Source organism: Colias philodice, chromosome 17 (genome assembly GCF_061535455.1).
Source record: "Colias philodice isolate Cphi_HAF_F1 chromosome 17, ilColPhil1 Martin Lab GWU primary, whole genome shotgun sequence".
Taxonomy (NCBI): domain Eukaryota; kingdom Metazoa; phylum Arthropoda; class Insecta; order Lepidoptera; family Pieridae; genus Colias; species Colias philodice.
In genome coordinates, this window is record NC_143102.1 from 1,753,790 (window position 1) to 1,775,228 (window position 21,439).

Sequence of the window (21,439 nt, forward strand, 5' to 3'; positions counted from 1 at the left end):
ACCAGGGGCGTAAAATTATCGTACATTAGGCGTTTTTGGTTCGAAATTATCGTACTTTTTAGAATAAAGTCAATTATAAATAAATAAATCATATAAATTGTAATATTGATAAGTATGCAAGTTCTCTATAGTTAATCTTTGTTTAACTACCGCTGTCAAATCAACGGGACACTGAAACCCAAACGTTTTACGTGCCATAATATTCATTATATTCTTTCGTGGTGCAGACTACAGACCTGAACCGATTCCATTTCCACTTTATGTTCAATAAACGCGCCAAGTTTAAAATTCAATCTGACAAAATTTCACTGTTCCCATGAAAGTTCGATATGAAACACGTCAAAATTTCATATTTGTATGGGTGAAATAATATAAATTCTCGAATTTTGCCTGATAGAAATTATCGTAAAATCAGCGTACGATAATAACATGCTATCGTACATCGTACGTAGGCACCAAATTATCGTGTTTGTACGATAATTATCGTACGGTTGGGAACGCTGTCTGGAATCAGGGCCCTGACAGCCTAGTTTCAAAATGGCTAGTTGTGGCGCTGCATTACTTCCTGTACTTTTTTTTTTGTTTCTACTTGTTTCCGGCTACGGCGCCATTTTGAGAAGCCATGTTATGACAATTGACATTTATTTGAATGAAACGACCATTGTGTCTATAATTTAATTATTTTTTTCTCGATTTTCACAATATAATAGACTAGTGTTCTACTGTAAAGAAGTGCTAAATTTGCTATGGGACTATTAAAGTGCTGTGTCGGTGGTGGCACCGCAACCAATGCGACGAATCGGCTTTTTTGTTGTGTAATTATTCTAAGGCAAGAGGCTTAGGCATTCATACCCATGCCTATTTACGGATGACGAAATACGCGCACGGTGTGCCCCTGTCTTCCAGTGAAACTGGTGAGTTCTACCTGGAGCTATAAATAACATGATTAAAAATTATGTAAATAGCTGATATTTGGTAAGACAGGTTTCATGGCTCCAAACAAATACTTTGACATACTTTACATTCCTTCTATTTGTGTTTGAATTATATTTTTAAATGTTACATATGTATTTACTTGTTACAGTACAAAATGCTCTGAGTGATCACAATTATCACAAAATGAAAATATTACAGATAATATGTTGGTCATTGGAAGGGCAGGTATGTATTATGCACTCAAATTTTTATTTAAGCTATCCTATAATATGGTATTATATTTAACATAAATTATAATATAGTAATCAGGATAGGATTTTATAAGTTACGAGCTGTGCTCCACGGTTTCACCCACGTGGCTCCGCTCCTTTTGGTCTTAGCATGGTGATATATAGCCTATATCTTCCTCGATGAATGGGCTATCTAACACCGAAAGAATTTTTCAAATTGGACCAGTAGTTCCTGAGATTAGCGTGTTCAAACAAACAAACAAACTCTTTAGCTTTATAATATTAGTATAATAATATATAGTATAGATTTATATAAGTTCTTTGGTTTTAGGTGATGATTATCATGAACATCCATCATGCATTCCAGCTATTCCAGTTGTTACGAAAAGACCTACAGGTATGTGATTTATGATAGTTTATAGGTTGATAAATCCATGTTTGTAAATTTTAGTAAGTTTTTTATTCATGTTCTCAGATTTTACTTTAAAGCTGTTTTTAAGAGAATTCCATTAGCTGTTATTAGATTCAAAGTTTCATATGTATGTAATGTTTGTAGGTACTTTATATTTAAAAGTAATTGTTTTGTTACCGATTTACAGATATGGCAGACCAAACTTCATGTTCCTTAAGCAAAGAAATAGAATTTCATACTCTTTGTGAAGATGCAGGTTAGTATTTGGTTTTATTTACTGGTTAACTTTGATTTTATTAGTGCAGATTGCAAGAGACATGGGATTTAGAAAAAGGTTTTTTTTTAAGGTTGACAGATGCTAAAAAATGTGGTGTTCATAAATTATATACTAACACATGTAGGATCACACAATATGTATAGTGTGCACTTGCACTATCTTTAAGTTTGTGGTTACTTAGATATGTTTATTGTATGTGACTTATCAATCTCACAGTTAAACTGCCATTGTTTAAATCTGGGGCTTACAACATTTGAATAGGAACTGTGGAATTGTCTTTGTATGGATGGGCTCACTACAAATACTAAAATAACTTTTATTTTCAGGAAATATATTAACTGAACCCACAGTAGAAGAAAAAACTACTCATGAAAATAAGAGTATCATACAAAAGCGTAAAGGTAATTTATTATTAGTAATATAATGTACATTACAAGTGCTTTTCACATCTCTTTCAGTGATAAAATTATTATTATTAACCACACCACCACAATGAATCATCAAAATAAATTGTAACATAAATTTTGTTTTCAGATTTTATGAAAAAAAATTGCCCAAAGAAAAGAAAATTTATGAAGCAAATAACCAAAATAACTGCTGATAGTTTGGGTAAAACAACCACACAAAATCTTAAACAGGCTGCTGCCTATGGAAATAATGAAGTATTGTAACTAAATTACTATTTTAAAAAATAGTAATTTAGTTTATCCAAGTTCCAAACTTCTAGTGTTGTACAGGGAAGCAAGTTGTATAATACATAATTATTTAAACGATAACTGTATCCAAAACAAAATTGGGGCAAATATAAGAGAAAAAATTCAAGATTTGGAGTTTTCCTGGTTAGGGTGTCAGAAAACACACAATATGTGTTTAAAAAAAATGTTTTTAACATATATTGCTAGGGTTCATGTCCATAACTGGAGCAATATTATAAATAAAATTTTAAATAGAGGAGAGATATGTGCAAAAAATTGCAGGAATCCATAGAATTGCTTTAATGAAATATAAAACAAATAAATTAAGAAAAAGAGCATTAAATAAATAAACATTGAAAACGAAATCTGTTTTATTTTTAATACCTATTCGCAATAATAACGCTTGGAGCTTACTTAATATCTAGTACTTAATCTGTGCTAGTACGTAGTATTTTTATCGATACAATGGGCACCTCACTAAAGTATCGATAGTCAGATATAGATATCGAACTGGTAGGCAACACTACTTATTACTGTCAAAATTGATAAGGCTACAGCAGCGCCACAACTGGCCAACTGAAACTATGGAAAACATCACTGTCGCATCTGTTACGTAGTAACTAATACTTAATCTGTGTCTGGAATCGACCGAATCGACTACATATCAAGATAAAATAGTAATCACAGATTAAGTATTAGTTACTGATAGTAATAAAATACATGTCATTTTGAAAGATGAGTTGACTTCGAGTTGACAGGATGGTATATTTTGACAGTTACATTTCAGTTTATTAATTGAAAAATTCTTGTAAAATAAACTGATTTAAACATTTTATACCTCAAACAATATATTAAATAACTAATAATCAATTTAACTATTGTATTATAATACGATGCAAAAGGACTCTAGAATATGTAGTTAGCTGTTTTTTTTAATTAACAAAATCCATAAATTTTTGCAAAGGTAACTCTCAGTTTTTATGTACTGATCTCTCGGAGCAATTATCAATTATTAAGCGAGTGTAGCATACTTTACTTGTTTGGGAAAGGTTAGAGTTTCCTGCTATTCAAATGCTGAAAACTATTATCTTAACAATAAGACTGTGTTGATTGCAAAACATAAGATAAATCCAGGAGAGGAAATACTTGTTTCAGCATTGAATGGTCCAGAACATTGGTGTGTATTATGATTTGCAAGCTTTAGTTTTATATTTTTTCGTTAAGTTTTTAAATTTAAGTATCGATTATGGGTTGGTCTCCGCGCGCGCGCTACGACTAGATACCGCCGGCGTACTTGAAAAATGCGGCAACTAATAGTACGCCGAATTCGGCGTACCCAAGCCAGTCGTGTCACATGCATTGTGTGGAGAGGGCGAACCGATAGTTTATAAAGATTTTGAACAAAATCTGAAGTAAAATGCCTATTTGTGTCATAAAACTATTTAAAAATAATACAACAAAAAATAAGAAAGACACTAGGATCACGTACCATCACTAAAGTTTCGTATTAATCGAAATTTCTCCTTTACATCGAAAATTTTTTCTACGAAAATACGACGCCATACAGTGTTGCCGTACTGCATATCCAAAAAATACACGTGGTTGAGGAAATCTTTTAGCAATAATTTGAACTTTTTTTTTAATACTATTACTAACGCATGTATAAAAAAGTATAATAACAATAATTTATTTCTGTTTAACCATGTTTAACTGACTCATATGATATGTTTTTTTTTTATTTCCGCTTTTTTACTTTTAAACAACCTTTGTGACTATAGTATAGTAGCGTCGCAAGTGGATTTGAGTCGCATGTTCATGGATTCGATTCCCGGCCAGGTCAGGATGAAAAAAAATATTTTACAAACTTCTTTCCAAGATGCCAGATTTCCCATTTATGAGGTAAAATTTAGGTAGCTGGCAGCCCAATTCTTCACACACACTAGCGTCTTTACAAATTGCCTAACACACACTACAGAAAATAGAAATGAGTTGACGCACTCGCAGAGCTATTGTTTTTAGGTGGGGCGGTATCTAGTCGTAGCGCGCGCGCGGAGACCAATCCTTCATCTAAGTTAAGTATCTACAATTATTTGCTAGAATAGCTTATTGTGTATTTTGTGTTTGATTTTTCATTTGATATAATTTCTTAAATTATTTAAATAAGTAGTGGGAATTGTGGTTGAAGCATTTCAAATTAAATTAACTGATTGCTGTTTATCTTCATAGCAGTTAATAATAAATATCAACTTGATTTCAAATAATTTTCTCCTTACAGTGACCAGTCGACGCGAGAAGGTAGAAAGAAGCTGTTCCAGGCCAAGAAATATGTGTGTCCATGTCCCACGTGTTTAGGAAAGAGCCCAAGGTTGATAGCGCTTTCTGAAAAACAAAAACAGTTCTGCAAGCAATTTAATATCATGCCATTATTAAAGTTGTGTGATCGTTATGGCGCGGCGCGGTGAAGCATTATGAAGTAGCTAAGAAGATTATGGATTGTCTTAGCAATGTTCCATATTCAAGAGAATATATTGAAGCTTACCATTTGTATTACAAATGCTTAATTATTTTGACAAATGCTACCACAGATAACATAATCATTGGTTGTGACGAAGAAGCTTATAGTTGTGACTCATTCACTTAACTGTATTATCTAAAATTTAATGTTTTTAATTTATTAATATAAGGGTATAGATTGTCTAATCTAAAGTTATAAACAGACGTTCGAATTTGGTACGGACCGCACCGTGACCTTGGTGCGCTCCGGACCATATTCGATCATGTGTACAGTGGTCCGCCGGACATAATTATTATTATTGACGGTACGGTTGGTTCGATGGTTTTTTCATCCGAACTTGGTGCGGACCGTACCAAATTCGCGCGTGTGGACGGGCGATCGCACCGGACAGCGCATTAGTCATAGACTATATACTTATAACAGCTTTAGTCATAGTTCTACCGCCAAACAAAACGGACGTCGGTCGATCGTTATCAATGGCGATGGCGTCGGATGACGTGGCTAATACTGAAAAAAGATTAATTATATAAATTTTAGAACTCTACAAAGATTTATGATATGACTGCATATGTCTGAATGAATCCCTGTCTTTTAAATATAATTTTGCCCATTCTTTTCTCTTCGTTTTCTTCTTTTCAATGGTTGTAACTTGTACTTGTACTTGTACCAAAAGAAGCCTTGAACTGAGGTCTACATGTGAAAAAAATACAACATTCTAACCACGAATTTATTACGAGAAATAGATTTTCAAGGAATTCGGTTTGACTTTTAATGAGATTACTATGATCAATGCTCGAAATATTCAAAAAAAGGAGATTAATTTGTATTAATTTGATATTATTGAATTGTCTTATAAATCTAAGATATTTTTTTTGTTCAGTTAATTTATTACATATAAAGATTATGTACCTACATATAATAATATATTGAAATATCGACTATAACTAACGACTAAAACATAAACAAAAACTTGGTAATAGATAGATGATATATATAATTTTGTTTACTAGGGACAACCCTGACATTCTTTGAAAATCTATATCTCGTAATAACTTCGTGGCTAGAATGTGGTATTTTTGTCACATGTAGAACTCAGTTCAAGGTTTCTTTTGGTACTAAACAGAGCTTCTACTAACGCCTGCATATAATATAAAAAAATAAAAACGAAAATCAGTAATAATTACAATACTTTCGCCTCTATCGACAATATCGAAAATTTCAAAAAGGGATAATTTGCGCCTTTAATCACTTCATATATTAGCAACGTAATAAATTATCTAGTCACTAGTGTATCTATTTTTTTATACGAATTTATTTAGCTCAGTCGGCCGCGAAAATTCCAATATTTTAAATGTTTTTTTTAAAAATCGTAAATTTAATCATAATTTTTAAACAAAGAATATTTTCTTTGTGCGGCAATGCCTGGACGGATAGCCGAAACCGATTGAATATTGAAACTGTAAAGGCGAAGCTGCAAATTAATTAAATGTAATTTTAAATTATCGTGCAAAGATTTTTATACATTCGCTTTAGAAAATGAAGAGCTATTAAAAGCTGTTTCTTCCAACAGCAAATATAAATGCCAAAAATAAATTTTCTCTTAACATTGCTGTTTTAATTATCTCCCGTAAAAAATAACTAAAACTCGTATTTTTGATGCTGTTAACCCTTAAATCAAATACTGGCAACCCTAGGTGCGGTGCGGTCGTGTGGCGAGTCGATCGCACCGCACGAGTACGGTGGTCCGGTCGCACCAGTTCGAACGTCTGTTTATAACTTAAAAATGAATGCCCCTCCACTAAACTTAATTTTTTCAATGTGTGAGGACAAATAATTATTGAACCACTTTATATGTGTGCGCGCGTCGATTCTACTGCAAACTTTGACACTCGCGCACTGATTTGTCAACTAATCGGGCGATCAGTTCAGGTGCCTAGCATTGTATGGCGGGGAGAGCGCGCTATGTACGGAATGACACGTCCGTTCTGTCGTGCATCGCGTCATTTATGCACTAGTTGGCCAACTGGTCCTGTCGTTCGGGCATGGACGGGACTGGAGGACTGAACGACCAATGAGGCAGACCAATTTGTGTGTATTGCGTCTATACACGTACTTTGAATGTGAGCGTAAACACAGTGGAGGGGCGTTCATTTTTAGATTAGACAATCTCTACAATAACAACGTCTTTTTATTTCTCCTGACTGTGTTTCGTTTAGTCTGGTTACATAAATGTGCTGAATGTAATGAATAGCATATACATTATATTATTATATATATAACTAGCTTACTGCCCGCGGCTTCGTCCGCTTTGTCTAAAACCTAATAAATTATATACTAAAACCTTCCTCTTGAATCACTCTATCTATTAAAAAAAACCGCAACAAAATCCGTTGCGTAGTTTTAAAGATTTAAGCATACAAAGGGACATAAGGACAGAGAAAGCGACTTTGTCTTATGCTATGTAGTGAGTAGTGATATGATTCTTGTCTGTAATTTTTAAGTGCTATTAAAATGATACATTATCTCTTTTACCATATTCCATTTCATTATTATTACATGGCATTCATTTCTCACTTTTCTATCGTCATCTCTAGAGCAATACTATAGTGATATTTTATGTTTGGGAATACAAACAATAAAATAAAATATAATAAACTAGAAAGAAAGTAATAAATTGTAATATAAACGTTATTTATTATTTAAAACTCAATATTTCAAGGTACATACTATTATAGATAATTAAATTATATTGACTGTTGTTCAGTAGTGCAATCTTTGTAATGTTCTGACCAGTGAGATGGTTCTTTCCCAAATGCCTGAAATATTAAAACATGTGTTAAATAATAATTCTTAAACAAATTAACAATATAATTTTGAAATTTCTTCCCAAATATGTAGAAATAAATGTTTACATTATATTTTTAAAGGAGAGTTATGTTTTTAAATATATTATGTTTGTATGTATATTTCTTTGGCGCCCTACAAACTAAACCACTGGACGGATTTCGACTCATGAGGTATGGTTGTAATCATCAGAATTGTGGTAGTGAAATAGGCTACTTATGTTAACACTAGCTTTCCGCCCGCGGCTTCGCCCGCGTTTTGAAAGAAAAACCCGCATAGTTCCCGTTCCCGTGGGATTTCCGGGATGAAACCTATCCTATGTGTTAATCCAAGTTATGTTATATGTGTGCTAAATTCACAATGAATCGGTTCAGTAGTATTTGCGTGAGAGTAACAAACACACACACACACATCCTCACAAACTTGCGCATTTATAATATTAGTAGCATTGAAAATAATTGTTTGTGTGTCTCTAAAACAGCCAGAAAAAATTTACATTTCTGAAAGGTAATTTTTAAGATGTGAAGAAATATGCTTAGCAAATACATACTTGTGCAACCTTCTTTAAGAGAAATATCTTTGGAACCTCCTCTATTGCTCGCCGTCCCCATTCAAAGAGATATTTAGCCAAATCGCCTTCACCAACCTGAAAATATTTAAAGGAAGATTAATCAAAGTTGTTATTTAAAAATAAACATTATTATTGCATTAAGAAATATTATTTTTATGTGTATTCTAATATGCTGGTTTTATGGTGTGTTGTACAATTTAATTATTTCTGATAATCTATACAACTGTAAAGGTCCATCTGAAACTGTAAAATAGTTTTTGGTGAAAGTAACAAACATTGTTCTTTACAAAATTTTGCATTTTTAATATTAATAGGATTGTCTATCTCCTAACACAAAACAATGAAATCATAAAAATGTACCTTTGTATATTTCAGATACTGTTGTCTAGTAAAAAGGTGAGTTAGGGTCTTTCGACCTGCAAAGTCGTTTTCTTCCAGTAAACCAGTTTCTGCCAGAAAACTCCACATATCATCTGAAATTATTTATTTAAATACATTAAGGCCTGATTTTTCAATACTTGGTTAAAATTTATCCGTCCAATAAAGTATTACACGAACATTTTAAAATGTCACCTGTAAACTGTCAAATACGGACAATTAGAATACATTTTTGAAATGGTAGTTTAATATGTTATTCAATGAATAAGTTTTAACCAACGATTGGAAAATCCGCTCTTAATTTAGTAAACTGAGTGTTTAGCCTAATTATGGCATACATATATTTTTAAGTTCTTTTTTTTAACTAAATTGTATCTTTTTTTTTTCATATGACCATAAGTAACTTATTTTCATTTAATTTCATTAAATTTATGGCCTGTGTCCCAGCAGTGGGAGCATATTATATTGACCAATGATGATGATGATGATTTTAGTAAACTTATGCATCTCTAGAAAGCTTTATAAATGTGATATTTAATTTTTTAATACACGTAGACGGAAACTAACACTTAAAAAACTGAAAAAAAAACTATTACAGTTTGTTTCTTCTATATAATTTTTTTATAAATTGTTATAGCAATGCCAGTAAGGGCTACCGCACACGGGCTACCGGCCACCGGCCACAAAACGCCGCCACCGGCATATTTCCTGCACTTTTCATACATTTTATATGGACTCGCCACACACGGTCGACGCCGGTGGCCGCCACACGCTTCTAATCGTCGCTGCTCGCTTTTTGTGGCCCGTACCGGCCACAAACGCCGACACAAAACGTCGCCACACGCCACTCACGCGATTCCGATTATGTACATTTGTTAAAATTGGATGTATTCAATAACTACAGTTTCGTCTCCTTCTACGACGTTTTCTTATCAGAAGCAGCGCAATTAAACCTTCTTCGTCCGAGTCCATTATGATAACTGCATTGCATTTGCATGGTTAAAAAAATAGCAACCACCGACCACAAGTGGCGACCACTGGCCACAAGTGGCTGTCGTGCGCTTCAGCTACTTTTGTAGCTGCGTCTAGCTTCTCGTGGCGGCGTTTGTGGCTGTGGCCCGTGGCTCGTGTGCGGCGACGGTTACACTGTGAGAATTTAACAAGAGCGCTTTACAGCTTAATAATCCATACTTAATATTATAAATGCGAAAGTAACTCTGTCTGTCTGTCTGTTACTCAATCACGCCTGAACTACTGAACCAATTTGCATGAAATTTGTTATAGATATATTTTCATACCCGAGAAAGGACATAGGATAGGTTTTATCCCGGAAATCCTACGGGAACGGGTTTTTCTCTGAAAACGCGGGCAAAGCCGCGGGCGGAAAGCTAGTGAATAATATATATATGTTGAAAAGGAATAACCATTTAAAATAAATACCTTCTTTCACAGGAGCTCTACTCATTAGAATATGTGTTAGCGCAGCTATAAGCAGCTGACGTTGATGTGTGTCTATTGTAGTTGAGAGCAATGACCCTTCACTTGGTTCTGCGAGCACTAATATATATTGTATACCACTCTTTGAGTCAACTTGCACTATCTTGTAACCATATATCTGTAACATAATAAGAGAATAGATATAATATGATTGACACATTACACAGCAACCGCGAACAAACTCATACAAAACAGTTTGATTTATTTCTTGTGTATATATTATTTAGGTATAGGGGTAGGCAAATTATTTTATATATTTCTGAGTAACATGGTTATGAACTGGCAGAACAATATTTGCAATATTTTCGTTATATTCGTCTATTTTAATGTTCGTTAGATGTGATTTGAAGTACCTAAATGTAAATTTCTCTTAACCTTTTTTAAAATCTTCTCAGCTTCCCGGATAATTGCATTAACTTGCGAGGTAGATACTTGGGAAGTGCTGTTTAAAAATTTTATAATATCAACACGTTTTATGGGTATTTTACTTCCTTCCCGGCACAAAATATAACGAACACATTCGTTTATAGCGTCACCCAAATTATCAAAAGATTCGTCCGCATTACTTCTACTGGGCCTAGGCATTTTTGCGACTTATTTAGTGTACAAATTTATTAATTTTCATTACACAACAGACTTATAAATAAAAGGAAATTTACAATAAAATGTTTATATTTTTGTTTACAAGCTCAAATGAATAAGAATACAGTGAATTCTGATTTCCCATTTCTGATTTTCTAGTGTCTATACTCTATTCCTTCCTCTATGTATATATTTAATATTGTTCTCTATTATCTGTATTTTGTAATTTTTTGTGCGTCTAAAACAAAAATCTTGTTTTGTAAGCTAAGTTCGGTCAAATAATAGTTGATATTTTCAATAAGTAAAATTCATTAACCCGGCATACTTTATTTAGGTACCAATTATTGATACCACATTGATATAATATTACATTCATAGCATATTATCCTTTATCTAAACCAGCGCCATTATTTGAAATGTTACAGCAGCCGGACACTTTTTTATATTTTATACTGTAAGTATGAGATGACTCTCCTTACCTCTACCCTCCATACTCCAGAGTCCAGACCAAGAAGCTTATATCTAATACACTGGAGATTTCAGTATGAACATTAACTTGTAACCAATGATATTTTATGTATAGATACGTTATATACTCACAATATATCCAAAAAAAATGCTTCATATGCAGTGTCAGGCACACACAAATACAATTTTCATTTTACTTAATTTATTACATTGACAGACTGTATAAGAGAGACGGCTCTAATAAAATGATATAAATAAAAAAGACAAAGATAGTTTGTCACTTCCGCGCAGGTGTAAGCAAAAGTCATAAGAATTCACCAATTAAATATAAATAAACAAATAGTTGCCATGGTAATTGGCATAGATAAACGACACAGAAGGTTCAATGTTATAGACTCGGAGCAATTAACAAGCCTGGAGAAGTAACAATTAATTGAACAATAACGCACTAGTTTGGCCTTTTTAGCTTATGGCAAAATGTCATGCGAAAAAAGAGGACAGTTATATGTCAGTTCGACAGTTTGAAATGACATGTAGCCATTACAATTTGTTTTGATCACCAGTCTGGTGATCATCGCTTGGTTATTTTACTTATCTTTTTTGAAGTGAAAAACGAGTGTTTTAGTTTAATTTATTATTTTATGAAAAGACAATTGACTAAAGATAATATGGCTTGTATTGCTTACGGCTGTAAAAGCCGTAGTAATGTGAAATCGGACGAAGATAGAAATTTGTCATTTCACAGGTTAGTGTTTTGATCATTTTTTTTGTTAATTGTATTATAAATAAGTTAATTAACCTTATTTTCTTAATCATCTATGTTTTATCTAACCGTAATCATTGAAATGAAATCATAATCAGCTTAGTTTTTAGAAAAAATGCAAAATATAACTTCCATAGTGTTGTGCAATTATCGATACTTGAGTAGGAACGAAGTACTTCATTGATAATGACTGCTTTAGGTTAGGAGAAAAAAAAAGGTATTTAAGTATGGATTTTATTGTTATTTGCAGGTTTCTGGCTTGAGAACAATTAAAAGATGTTTGGGTTAAAGCTATAGCACAGGAAAAATTGGAAGCCTTCAAAAAATTCTCGGCCTTGTTCAAATCATTTCGAATCAGACGGGAAGAATAGTAAAGTGCTTTGCAGAGATGCTGTGCCACAAGTTCAAGGTGGCATCTATTTTAAATAATAAATATTGTAATTTGGTAATTAAGTATCGAAATTAAAAGGTTGTAAAAAAAATAAATGTTTATTTGTTTTATTTATTTTAAACTTTTAATTTATTTTAAGCTCGTACCAATTTTTTCCTGTGGGAATGAGTTATTTTCCTGCGGTAAATTCTAGCCTATAATATGTTATTCTGATGTTTAAACTATATAATTATGAAGTTCCATAAAAACTCATTCAGTAGTTTTTACGTGAAAGAGTATCAAAATATGTCCATTCTTATATATTTTTGCTTTTGACTGACTATTGATTTGTAAAAAGATCAACCAGGTGGAAGTCAGATTCGCGCACGAAGGGTTCCGTATAATTCTATGAATGAATCTATGAAAACAGGAAAAAATACGTACCTTTTTACGAAACCATAAAAACAACCTACCATAAAAAAAACCCAACCGAAATACCTCATAATATTTTTTTATAAATACCACTACCATACAATGCAAGGCAGTCAATACGCATCGTAAATGAATAATTCCAAATTAAACGAATCTTAAAATTTGGAATTACCTATCCATAATTCAAAATTAAACGAATCTTAAATTATCTTCAAGCAATTTTATAACTTATTTTTTTTATTTATCGATATTTTAGTATTCGATAAAGTAAAGGCAAGCACTACCTTTTTAGAACAAAAAGTGGCTACATGTGGATTTGAATGCCAAGCAGATAACAGTGTGTTGTCTCTTTCTATCGCATTAATTAGGGTATTGAATAAAAGAGAGCCACTATATAAGAAACGTTCAATTAATTGTTACTTCTCCAGGCTTGTTAATTGCTCCGAGGTTATAGATGTTAGATTTCCTGCACAAGTAAATAAATGTGACAATTTCATTTACTATTTTATGATTATTATGATGTCGTATTAAAATGAAAAAAAAAATAAAAAACTTTTTTGGAGATATAACTGTATTAAGTATTGATTACTAGCTGTGGTGTTCGTTTAAGTCATCATCATTTCACCCGATAATCACCCACTGCTGAGCATCCTCCTTATAGAACTCCATAAGGACCGATCTTACGCTATTCGTTTCAAGGCAGTTCCCGAAACCCTTACAAGGTCATCACTCCAACTTGTAGGATAATTATAATAATAGTGGTGCCTAGATGAAAAAAAAAAGGATGAAATAAAAGAAAGGATGAAGTATAAGCCTTTTTTATCTAAAACACAAATAAAATTTATGTTCAATAGCTATTTACAGAAAAGCAAATAGCCTTTTTCGTCAGTAGCGATAATCTTTTCTTCAATGTATACGTATATTCAACATCATTTTTGCAAACAAACATATTTGCCATCACGATTTCATTGTATATAATAAATAGATATATTTGTTAATTATATGCACTGTGTGGATTTAAATATAAAATTAATCAAGTATTTACCCAAATCGAAATTAATAAAATAACCGTTCTATTTTCAATAATCGTATCTACATGATAATCTTTGAACACAGTGTGCGCTAGCTTTGTCACACTAGTGATTGAAGCAATGTTTTATCCCTTTCATTATTTCAATACACGTGTCAAGCAAGTGTCATTAATAAAGAATTGTAAATTGTTATTTTTACTCTTAAACTGTAATAATTTAATATATTTTGCTGTGATATGATATTCCTTTATCTTTCTTTATTTTTTTGCACGAATACGTGCACTTTCTGAACACACATGAAGGCATTTTCGACAACTTTAATGTACCTATCGGCACACGCGCTCACTGGGACCGGTGACAATCTGACTGATTGCATTGGTCCCAAATAGGACCAATTCACGGAATCAGTTTTGGTGCGTTGATGACGTATCTACCTCTTGTTTCTATATATAATATCATTGCTTGTAACAAGAAAATATGACATGGAATGACGCCTGTATGTTTTTTTATTCCTTTAACACCAACTTGGCAAGTTATGACTCTCCTTACCTCTACCCTCTACCCTCTATACTCCAGACCAAGCTCCAGACAAAAAAAATGTAATCTATGGCCGCTGCAAAGAGTATTTTATAAAATTGCCGCCTGTCGTAAACGGGCAGATTACAAATTTATACTATGTACTTTAAGATTTTCTGTTTGGATGTTCTAGCCAAGTTTGTGCACTTTGATTGGAATTATTTGTCTATGGTGGATTATTTTTACCATAGTCGTAACAGTTCACCATCGAATCTACTAATCATCATGATTCCGTTATCTTCGATTACCGGTTCACGGCTGGCATTACATATTATTATTATTATACAATATATATTATCTGTGGCGGGCATTCCGAACTTGGCAGCATAGATAAAACACTGTATATAAATGCCTGGTAGATGGTGCTGTAGTATGTGGTTCAGTTGAGTGTTATTACGGACAAGAGCGCTAATTTTTAAATCGTAAGTAATATTTACGTCTATTTTTAATCATATATTTATTCGACCCTTATGGGTTTAGGTTGTTTAAATTACGAACAATATTATTGTTAATGTTTTACTTAGGATTCGTCTATAATTATATAGTTCTTATAAAAATTAAGGAAGTTTTAACGGATTTTAAACTTTCAAAATCCGTTAAAAATAATTTTAAATGTAAAATAGGTACCTACTCGCGTAATGTTAAACAAAAAAAACCATGTTTTAATAAAAAAAAGTGTTTTTTAACTGATTAGGTCTCATTAAAATATACCCGAAGGATTAAAAACCGATTTACTTTCTCTTAAAAAAATATTGGAATTAAAAATTAACTGTATTTAAGAAACTGTCGCCGTGTTTGTTAATTAAGTTATAGATAATAGTTTAAATTTGTATCGGTTTAACGACGTGTTTTAGTTTATTTACGCGAAAATTAAGGATACTGTGACATGTTTTTTTACTTTTATATCCGGCATAAAACATGAAGACTAAAGAATAATAATTACTGATCGAACGAACAATTTTAAAATCGAAAAAATATCATAGATGACTTATTTTTTATTTATAATAATAAAATGACTCCGAGACATACGATCTCGAAAGTCATAAGCCAGAATTAAAGAAACTAAATGAAAGTACCTTTTTAGAATCCAAAAATAAACCAAATTTGAAAGTTTCAGATTTTAGATTTACGATATATTTTAATAATTATTTTAAAAAAAACCTTTTTGTCTGAAGGTAATTAAAAATCGGTAATTAATAATCGACAAACAATGTCCTATAATATTAATTTATTTTATTAATTTGGTTAACTTTATTTTGCTTGAAGATATCCGGTTATCTGAAATTTTATTTTCTCTGCTGTCGTCTACATTCAAAGCATGTTAAAATTTTATGTACCTACTTTTTTGTTATTTTAACGTTCAATCTGACAAAAAAACATTTAATATTTTCCTGGATGAAGAATATATAATATTATGGAATATTTTTGTTAGTATATTCGATATACAATATATAATACACAACTAGATAAATGAAAAATAAATCAAATAAAACCAACAAACGTATTTTCAAGGTCTCAACGTCTATTAGATTTCAATTGAGTTACAATAGCGTTATGTGAATAAGAATTCACGTGGAGTCACATTCAAATTGGAACATTCTGGATCTAGGATATGAGCTAATAGATTCTAGACTCACTTCACCCACAATACGATGGGATAAAAGAGTCAAGTCCAAATTTATGGTAATTGGCTCGAAGCGGCAGGTGAGATCAATCAAAGATTTGGGTTTATCTGTTTGTATAGACAATATTCCAATCGTTGAAGTGGATGAGGCAAAAAATCTAGGGCTTCTTTTTAACAATAATCTTAATTTTGAAAGCCATGTGCTGGACATTGTTCGTAATTGTTTTTATCGTCTGAAAGTGATTTATAAGCTGCGTCCTTTCTTAACAACTGACCTTCGCCTACTTTTATGTGAGTCAATTGTACTTTCCAAACTCAATTATTGTATTAATACTTACGGGCCATGTCTTCTACAGCGATCACAACATTTGATTCAAAGAATTCAGAATGCTTGCATTAGATATTGTTTCAATGTTCCACCTAGATCTCACATCACACCTTTCCTAAACTCAGCAAATATTCTAAATATGAAAAGTAGACAAAAACTATTTATGGCTAGCTTTCTATTCGACCTCTTGAAGACCAAACGCCCAGCTTACTTATTTGAGAAGCTTATGTGGCGAAAAGATGGTGGTTCTAACCCAGTAAGACTCGGATCCAATATTTTCTCTATACCAAAACATAGAACTATGGCTTTCCGCGGCAGTTTCAAATACTTTGCAACAAAATGTTGGAACGACATTCCTCCACCCATGCGCAACATTAGTAGCAAATTAAGATTTAAAACTGTTTATCGGGAGTACCTTTTAGGTATCCAAAAATCTATTTAATAATAATTTTCAATAGTTTTTATTTTATTTATTTATTTTCCTCTTTTGCATAGTTCTGTTACTGCCGTGATCCATTAGTATCGTGTACCATCTGACTGATTATATTTTTAATATTGTCTATTGCTATTTATTGATATTTTATATATACTAAAATTGTTTTCGTTATTTTTCCTTTATCTCTCCATATATCTAACATTATTTATACTTGTTTATTTATTTAAGTTTTTTTTATTTTTCTGCCCTCTAGAGGCATTGGCAGAATATCAGCGTTGGGGTTTTTCAACCCTGACATATATGCTGAGCCAAGGCCTGTTCGTAGAACACTGTGCACATTAAATGTATCCGTTTCTTTTTTATACTGTGTTTTTTGTGTCTTTTAATTGATTTTATGTTTTGTGTTTGTATTATGTATATTTTCTTGTGTTCTATGAATAAACGTGTTATCTATCTATCTATCTATCTATCAATTATATCCGATCTAAGGTTTATTCAATCAAGGGCCGATTTTTCAATGCTTGGATAAAACTTATCCTGGACGGGTAAGTTTTATCCAAGCATATAAAGTATTACACGATACTATAAAAATGTCACGTAAACTGTGAAATACGGGCAATTAGAATACGTTTTTAAAATGGTAGTTTTATACATTATTCGACGAATAAGTTTTATCCAAGCACTTATTGAAAAATCGGCCCCCAGTCAATGTAAAGTTGGTATTCATATCTTTCAATCTATTGTCGATATTACAGTTTATTTGTGTCAATCGATTGACCTTGTGGTATTTATTAGCCTATCGGATTTAGGAAGTCATTTTTAAATTTTAATAGTTATCCCAAAGTTATCGGTATCAAAAATGAATAGGTATGGGAAATCTAATTAAACATATTATTTATTTGATGTAAAAAGAATAATAAAAACACATTAAAGCAGTACTCCTGATAATATTGTTATTTTAGCATCCATGATCCAACTTATAGAAATGGCGCAAAAAAACACAGTTTTAACAAACATATTTATATTGTATACGACTTTATACAAGTTTCTTTTTCAGATGCCAAAGGTTGTATTGAAATACTTGACGCTGAAGGCGCTCGGAGAGCCCATAAGGCTTCTCCTAACGTATGTGGGCCAGGAGTTCGAAGACGAAAGATGGACCTATGAACAACTGTACGGCCGCAGAGATTGTGAGTAAAAGAATTAATTATATTACAATCCGGAGACATCACCCTTCCTTTTCTTCTTTATTCAATACTAGGTTTCCGCCCGCGGCTTAACGCCCGCGCAGTCAAAGAAAAACCCGAATAGTTCCCGTTCCCGTGGGATTTCCGGGATTGCGTCATTTTCCCGGAATAAAAAGTAGCCTATGTCCTTTCTCGGGTATCAAAATATCTCCATACCAAATTTCATGAAAATTGGTTCAGTAGTTTAGGCGTGATTGAGTAACAGACAGACAGACAGAGTTACTTTCGCATTTATAATATTAGTATGGATGTACACGGTACAATTTCTTTCTTTATTCCATACATAAAGTCAGCAATCCATTTGTAGAGGCGTAAAGTCTGCAATAGCCCTAGAGAATAGAAAGAATTGGTAATTTCGATGTGTGAAATGGTCTAGATACATTTATTTAGGAACATAATTATTTCAATACATTACTTCGTTTTATCAGAGCTTAAATTTTTTCTTTAAGACTCAAAGCATAGTGATAAGGAGCTAACTTGTGACCATTTCCTACAATATGGCCGACCTTGTTGACTCGTGTTTGGATAGATTAAAATAACCGTACATATATATAAAAAAATCATCAAGGTTATGGCTTTTTTTTAATTCTTACGGTACTAAGTACATTTACTAAAGTTATGGAGGTATTTTTGGTATAAGTTGTAAATCTGGAAAAATTCAGAAAGTTGGAGAGAGACATAAAATATGTTTACCGCGCTGAAATGTTCATTTCCATGAAAATTTATATTGACAAGAACTTGATAAGAACTAGGCTTGAACACATAAAAAAACATACAAGCATCACGTCTAATATTCTTGAACTAAGTTGACACCGCGTCGTACACTTTTTCCACTGTATTATTGAAGTGAAAACTTCTTTAGCGGCGTTGGGTATAAAATCTTAAACTCAAACTCAAACTCAAACTCAAACATTCATTTATTCAATTAGACTACTATTTAGTAGCACTTTCGAATCGTCATTACATAAGTATTTTTAACATTTACCACCGATTCGGAAAGCAGTATCTACGGACTCGCGTCAGGACACGTGGCCTGATCGAAAAAGCGTAAGACGGATTTTTTTAGCCCTTATATTCCATGCGTAAGACGGAAACCATTCCAAAATATCAAACATGCTGAACGTTAATAATCAAGTTTTCACTTCTGCCGGCACTCCCGGAGTGCAACCCGGCTTTTTTTTTACAATAATTTTGCTTATCACACTATTTATTACTTTTTTCTGTGATGCAGTGATTCCCTTCGGCCAATTACCAGTGCTAGAAATAGACGGCAAGCAGTACGCGCAGAGCCTCGCGATTGGCCGCTACCTCGGCCGCAAGTACGGGCTCGTCGGCGATAACCCAGAACAGGACTTCGAGATCGACCAGAATGTCGATTTCTTATACGACATTAGAGGCAGTAAGTTGCGAATAAAAGTAACTACGTATTATAGGTGGCAGAATCGCTATGTTATCGCGATGAATGGAAGAACGATCACATTGAACGTGTCTGATGTTCTTGGCATGCACTTTTTGCTAAATGTAGATTGATTAAAACGCATCATAGGTCGAGATAACCTAAGATTTTTGAAGTAAAAACTTCTTTAGCGGCGTTGAGCACTTTTTCTGTAATGGGTATAAAATCTTAAACTCGCGTCAGGACACGTGACCTGATCGAAAAAGCGTAAGACGGATACCATTCCAAAATATCAAACATGCTCAACGTTAATAATCAAGTTTTCATTTCTGCCGGCACTCCCGGAGTGCAACCCGTCTTTTTTTTTAAATAGGTCCAGTACTTTCAAGTTTAGGTAACAAATATTAAAACATACCAACGATGAGAATCGATTTATAGTATAAAAATGGAAAAATAGTAATTGTTGATTCCGCAATACAGGAGCAGCGACTGTGCACTACGAACAGGACCCGGAAATAAAGGCGAGGAAACACGCAGAAAACACAAAGAATTGGTATCCAGTGCTCTTGAAGAAACTAGACGATATTATCAAGGAGAACAATGGACATCTTGCTGCAGGCAAGGTGGGTTATATGTTTGTTAATCTAAAGAGAATAGTTCAACGAAAAAAAATCCAAATAAAATCGCCATTCCATCAGGACAAAATATGACCAATAAATTCAATGAGCTGCTCAAACTTGAGGGTCAAACGTTAAAGTCTTGGGTAGACAATACATAAAAGAGTAGGATTGCAATATGAGGACTTTAATACATAGTAAACATAATTCATTACAATTCATTTTTTAATCCATCAGGCCCCGGAATCACAGACACAATAGAAAATCTATTGCGTCGTGGCCCGATCGGGCCGTTCGGGGCTCAATGGGTTAAGTGATCTAAAGTGAAGAAATTAGTATCTCAACTTACATAACAGAAAAGCTTCAAAGTCTAACCATAAATAATGAATTCTAGCTGACCTGGGTGGACTTTGTGTTTGCGGGCATGTTCGACCACCTGCGGGTGATGCTGCAGATGCCGGACCTGGGCCAGCAGTACCCGCGCTTCCAGCAGCTCGTGGACTCCATCTACACCATCCCCCAGATCAAGGCCTTCAGCGACAAGGCGCCCAAGTGTGTCATGTAGACTCTGCTCCTCATTGACCATACCAATCTTAGTTTACTTTGAGTGGAGTGTGATATTGTAACTGTGCCAAAGGCAAATGTAATATAGTCAGTATCACACAGTGCCCTATGTTATAAAATAACTACAAAGTGCATTTATTTCTATATTATATTTTTATTAGAATAAGCTTTAACCTTGTTATCTTGTTATGTTTTAAAAATAAATTAAAAACCAAATGAAATTTGTTTTATTTATGACCATTGACCGCTGAAAAACGCTGACCTTTGCGTTTTCTTTTTGAAAATTTTTTACATAAATAATTAACGTAAAAATAATTTAATCTAAAGCAAACAAAAAATAAATCAATGTTATTCAAAAATATATTTTTTACTTTGCATTTTTAATTTACAAACTCAAGTCTCAAGACTCAAAATTCAAATCGTGAACTTGGAAGAAATGTCAGGATGACAACGTGACATGTGGTGACATTTAACTGAAAGATAATATTGTCTATTGCATGGGTCTATTGCTTTCTCTAGGGGCTATAGTTAGTCTGTAGTAAAAATTATAACTAGCTCCCGGGTTGTTATATTTATTTGTATAAAATGTTATATGAATAAAGTATCTGGTAATGTTTTTGGTGGGATCATATCTCAGAGAAGCTATCTTC

The 21,439-nt window shown here is 32.9% G+C and overlaps 3 protein-coding genes and 1 long non-coding RNA gene across 4 annotated transcripts in view; 2 read left to right on the plus strand and 2 right to left on the minus strand.

Annotated features, from left to right (window-relative positions):
- Window positions 1–69: 69 nt before the first annotated feature.
- The window catches only part of LOC149480844 (uncharacterized), a 104,722-nt gene continuing 83,352 nt past the window's right edge, over window positions 70–21,439 (minus strand). Inside the window, exon 2 of the long non-coding RNA XR_016316919.1 lies at window positions 70–146. This is a non-coding gene — a long non-coding RNA (uncharacterized LOC149480844). The remainder of the gene's footprint in view (window positions 147–21,439) is intronic.
- Window positions 879–2,915, plus strand: LOC149480845 (uncharacterized). The gene is made up of 6 exons (XM_089705784.1): window positions 879–914; window positions 1,085–1,161; window positions 1,498–1,563; window positions 1,766–1,834; window positions 2,182–2,256; window positions 2,390–2,915. The coding sequence occupies exons 2-6, from the start codon at window positions 1,140–1,142 to the stop codon at window positions 2,524–2,526; spliced, it is 369 nt and encodes a 122-aa protein (XP_089561910.1). The 5' UTR covers window positions 879–914; window positions 1,085–1,139; the 3' UTR covers window positions 2,527–2,915.
- LOC149480846 (non-structural maintenance of chromosomes element 3 homolog) lies at window positions 7,740–11,073 on the minus strand. Its single transcript, XM_089705472.1, has 5 exons — window positions 10,731–11,073; window positions 10,299–10,473; window positions 8,841–8,953; window positions 8,460–8,555; window positions 7,740–7,881 (listed from the first exon to the last, which is right to left on the minus strand). The coding sequence occupies exons 1-5, from the start codon at window positions 10,938–10,940 to the stop codon at window positions 7,810–7,812; spliced, it is 666 nt and encodes a 221-aa protein (XP_089561598.1). The 5' UTR covers window positions 10,941–11,073; the 3' UTR covers window positions 7,740–7,809.
- Window positions 14,889–20,930, plus strand: LOC149480847 (glutathione S-transferase 2-like). The gene is made up of 5 exons (XM_089705699.1): window positions 14,889–14,999; window positions 18,023–18,155; window positions 19,444–19,611; window positions 20,089–20,231; window positions 20,620–20,930. The coding sequence occupies exons 2-5, from the start codon at window positions 18,023–18,025 to the stop codon at window positions 20,788–20,790; spliced, it is 615 nt and encodes a 204-aa protein (XP_089561825.1). The 5' UTR covers window positions 14,889–14,999; the 3' UTR covers window positions 20,791–20,930.

Coding starts and splice junctions, on each gene's coding strand:
- LOC149480845 (XM_089705784.1), top strand. CDS start 1,140: ATGTTGGTCATTGGAAGGGCAG. Junction 1,162..1,497: donor GTTGGTCATTGGAAGGGCAG/GTATGTATTATG, acceptor CTTTGGTTTTAG/GTGATGATTATCATGAACAT. Junction 2,257..2,389: donor TATCATACAAAAGCGTAAAG/GTAATTTATTAT, acceptor TTTTGTTTTCAG/ATTTTATGAAAAAAAATTGC.
- LOC149480846 (XM_089705472.1), bottom strand. CDS start 10,940: ATGCCTAGGCCCAGTAGAAGTAATGCGGACGAATCTTTTGATAATTTG. Junction 8,954..10,298: donor TAGAGCTCCTGTGAAAGAAG/GTATTTATTTTA, acceptor AAATAATTTCAG/ATGATATGTGGAGTTTTCTG. Junction 7,882..8,459: donor TCTTAAAGAAGGTTGCACAA/GTATGTATTTGC, acceptor TTAATATTTCAG/GCATTTGGGAAAGAACCATC.
- LOC149480847 (XM_089705699.1), top strand. CDS start 18,023: ATGCCAAAGGTTGTATTGAAATACTTGACGCTGAAGGCGCTCGGAGAG. Junction 18,156..19,443: donor ACTGTACGGCCGCAGAGATT/GTGAGTAAAAGA, acceptor TCTGTGATGCAG/TGATTCCCTTCGGCCAATTA. Junction 20,232..20,619: donor GACATCTTGCTGCAGGCAAG/GTGGGTTATATG, acceptor AATGAATTCTAG/CTGACCTGGGTGGACTTTGT.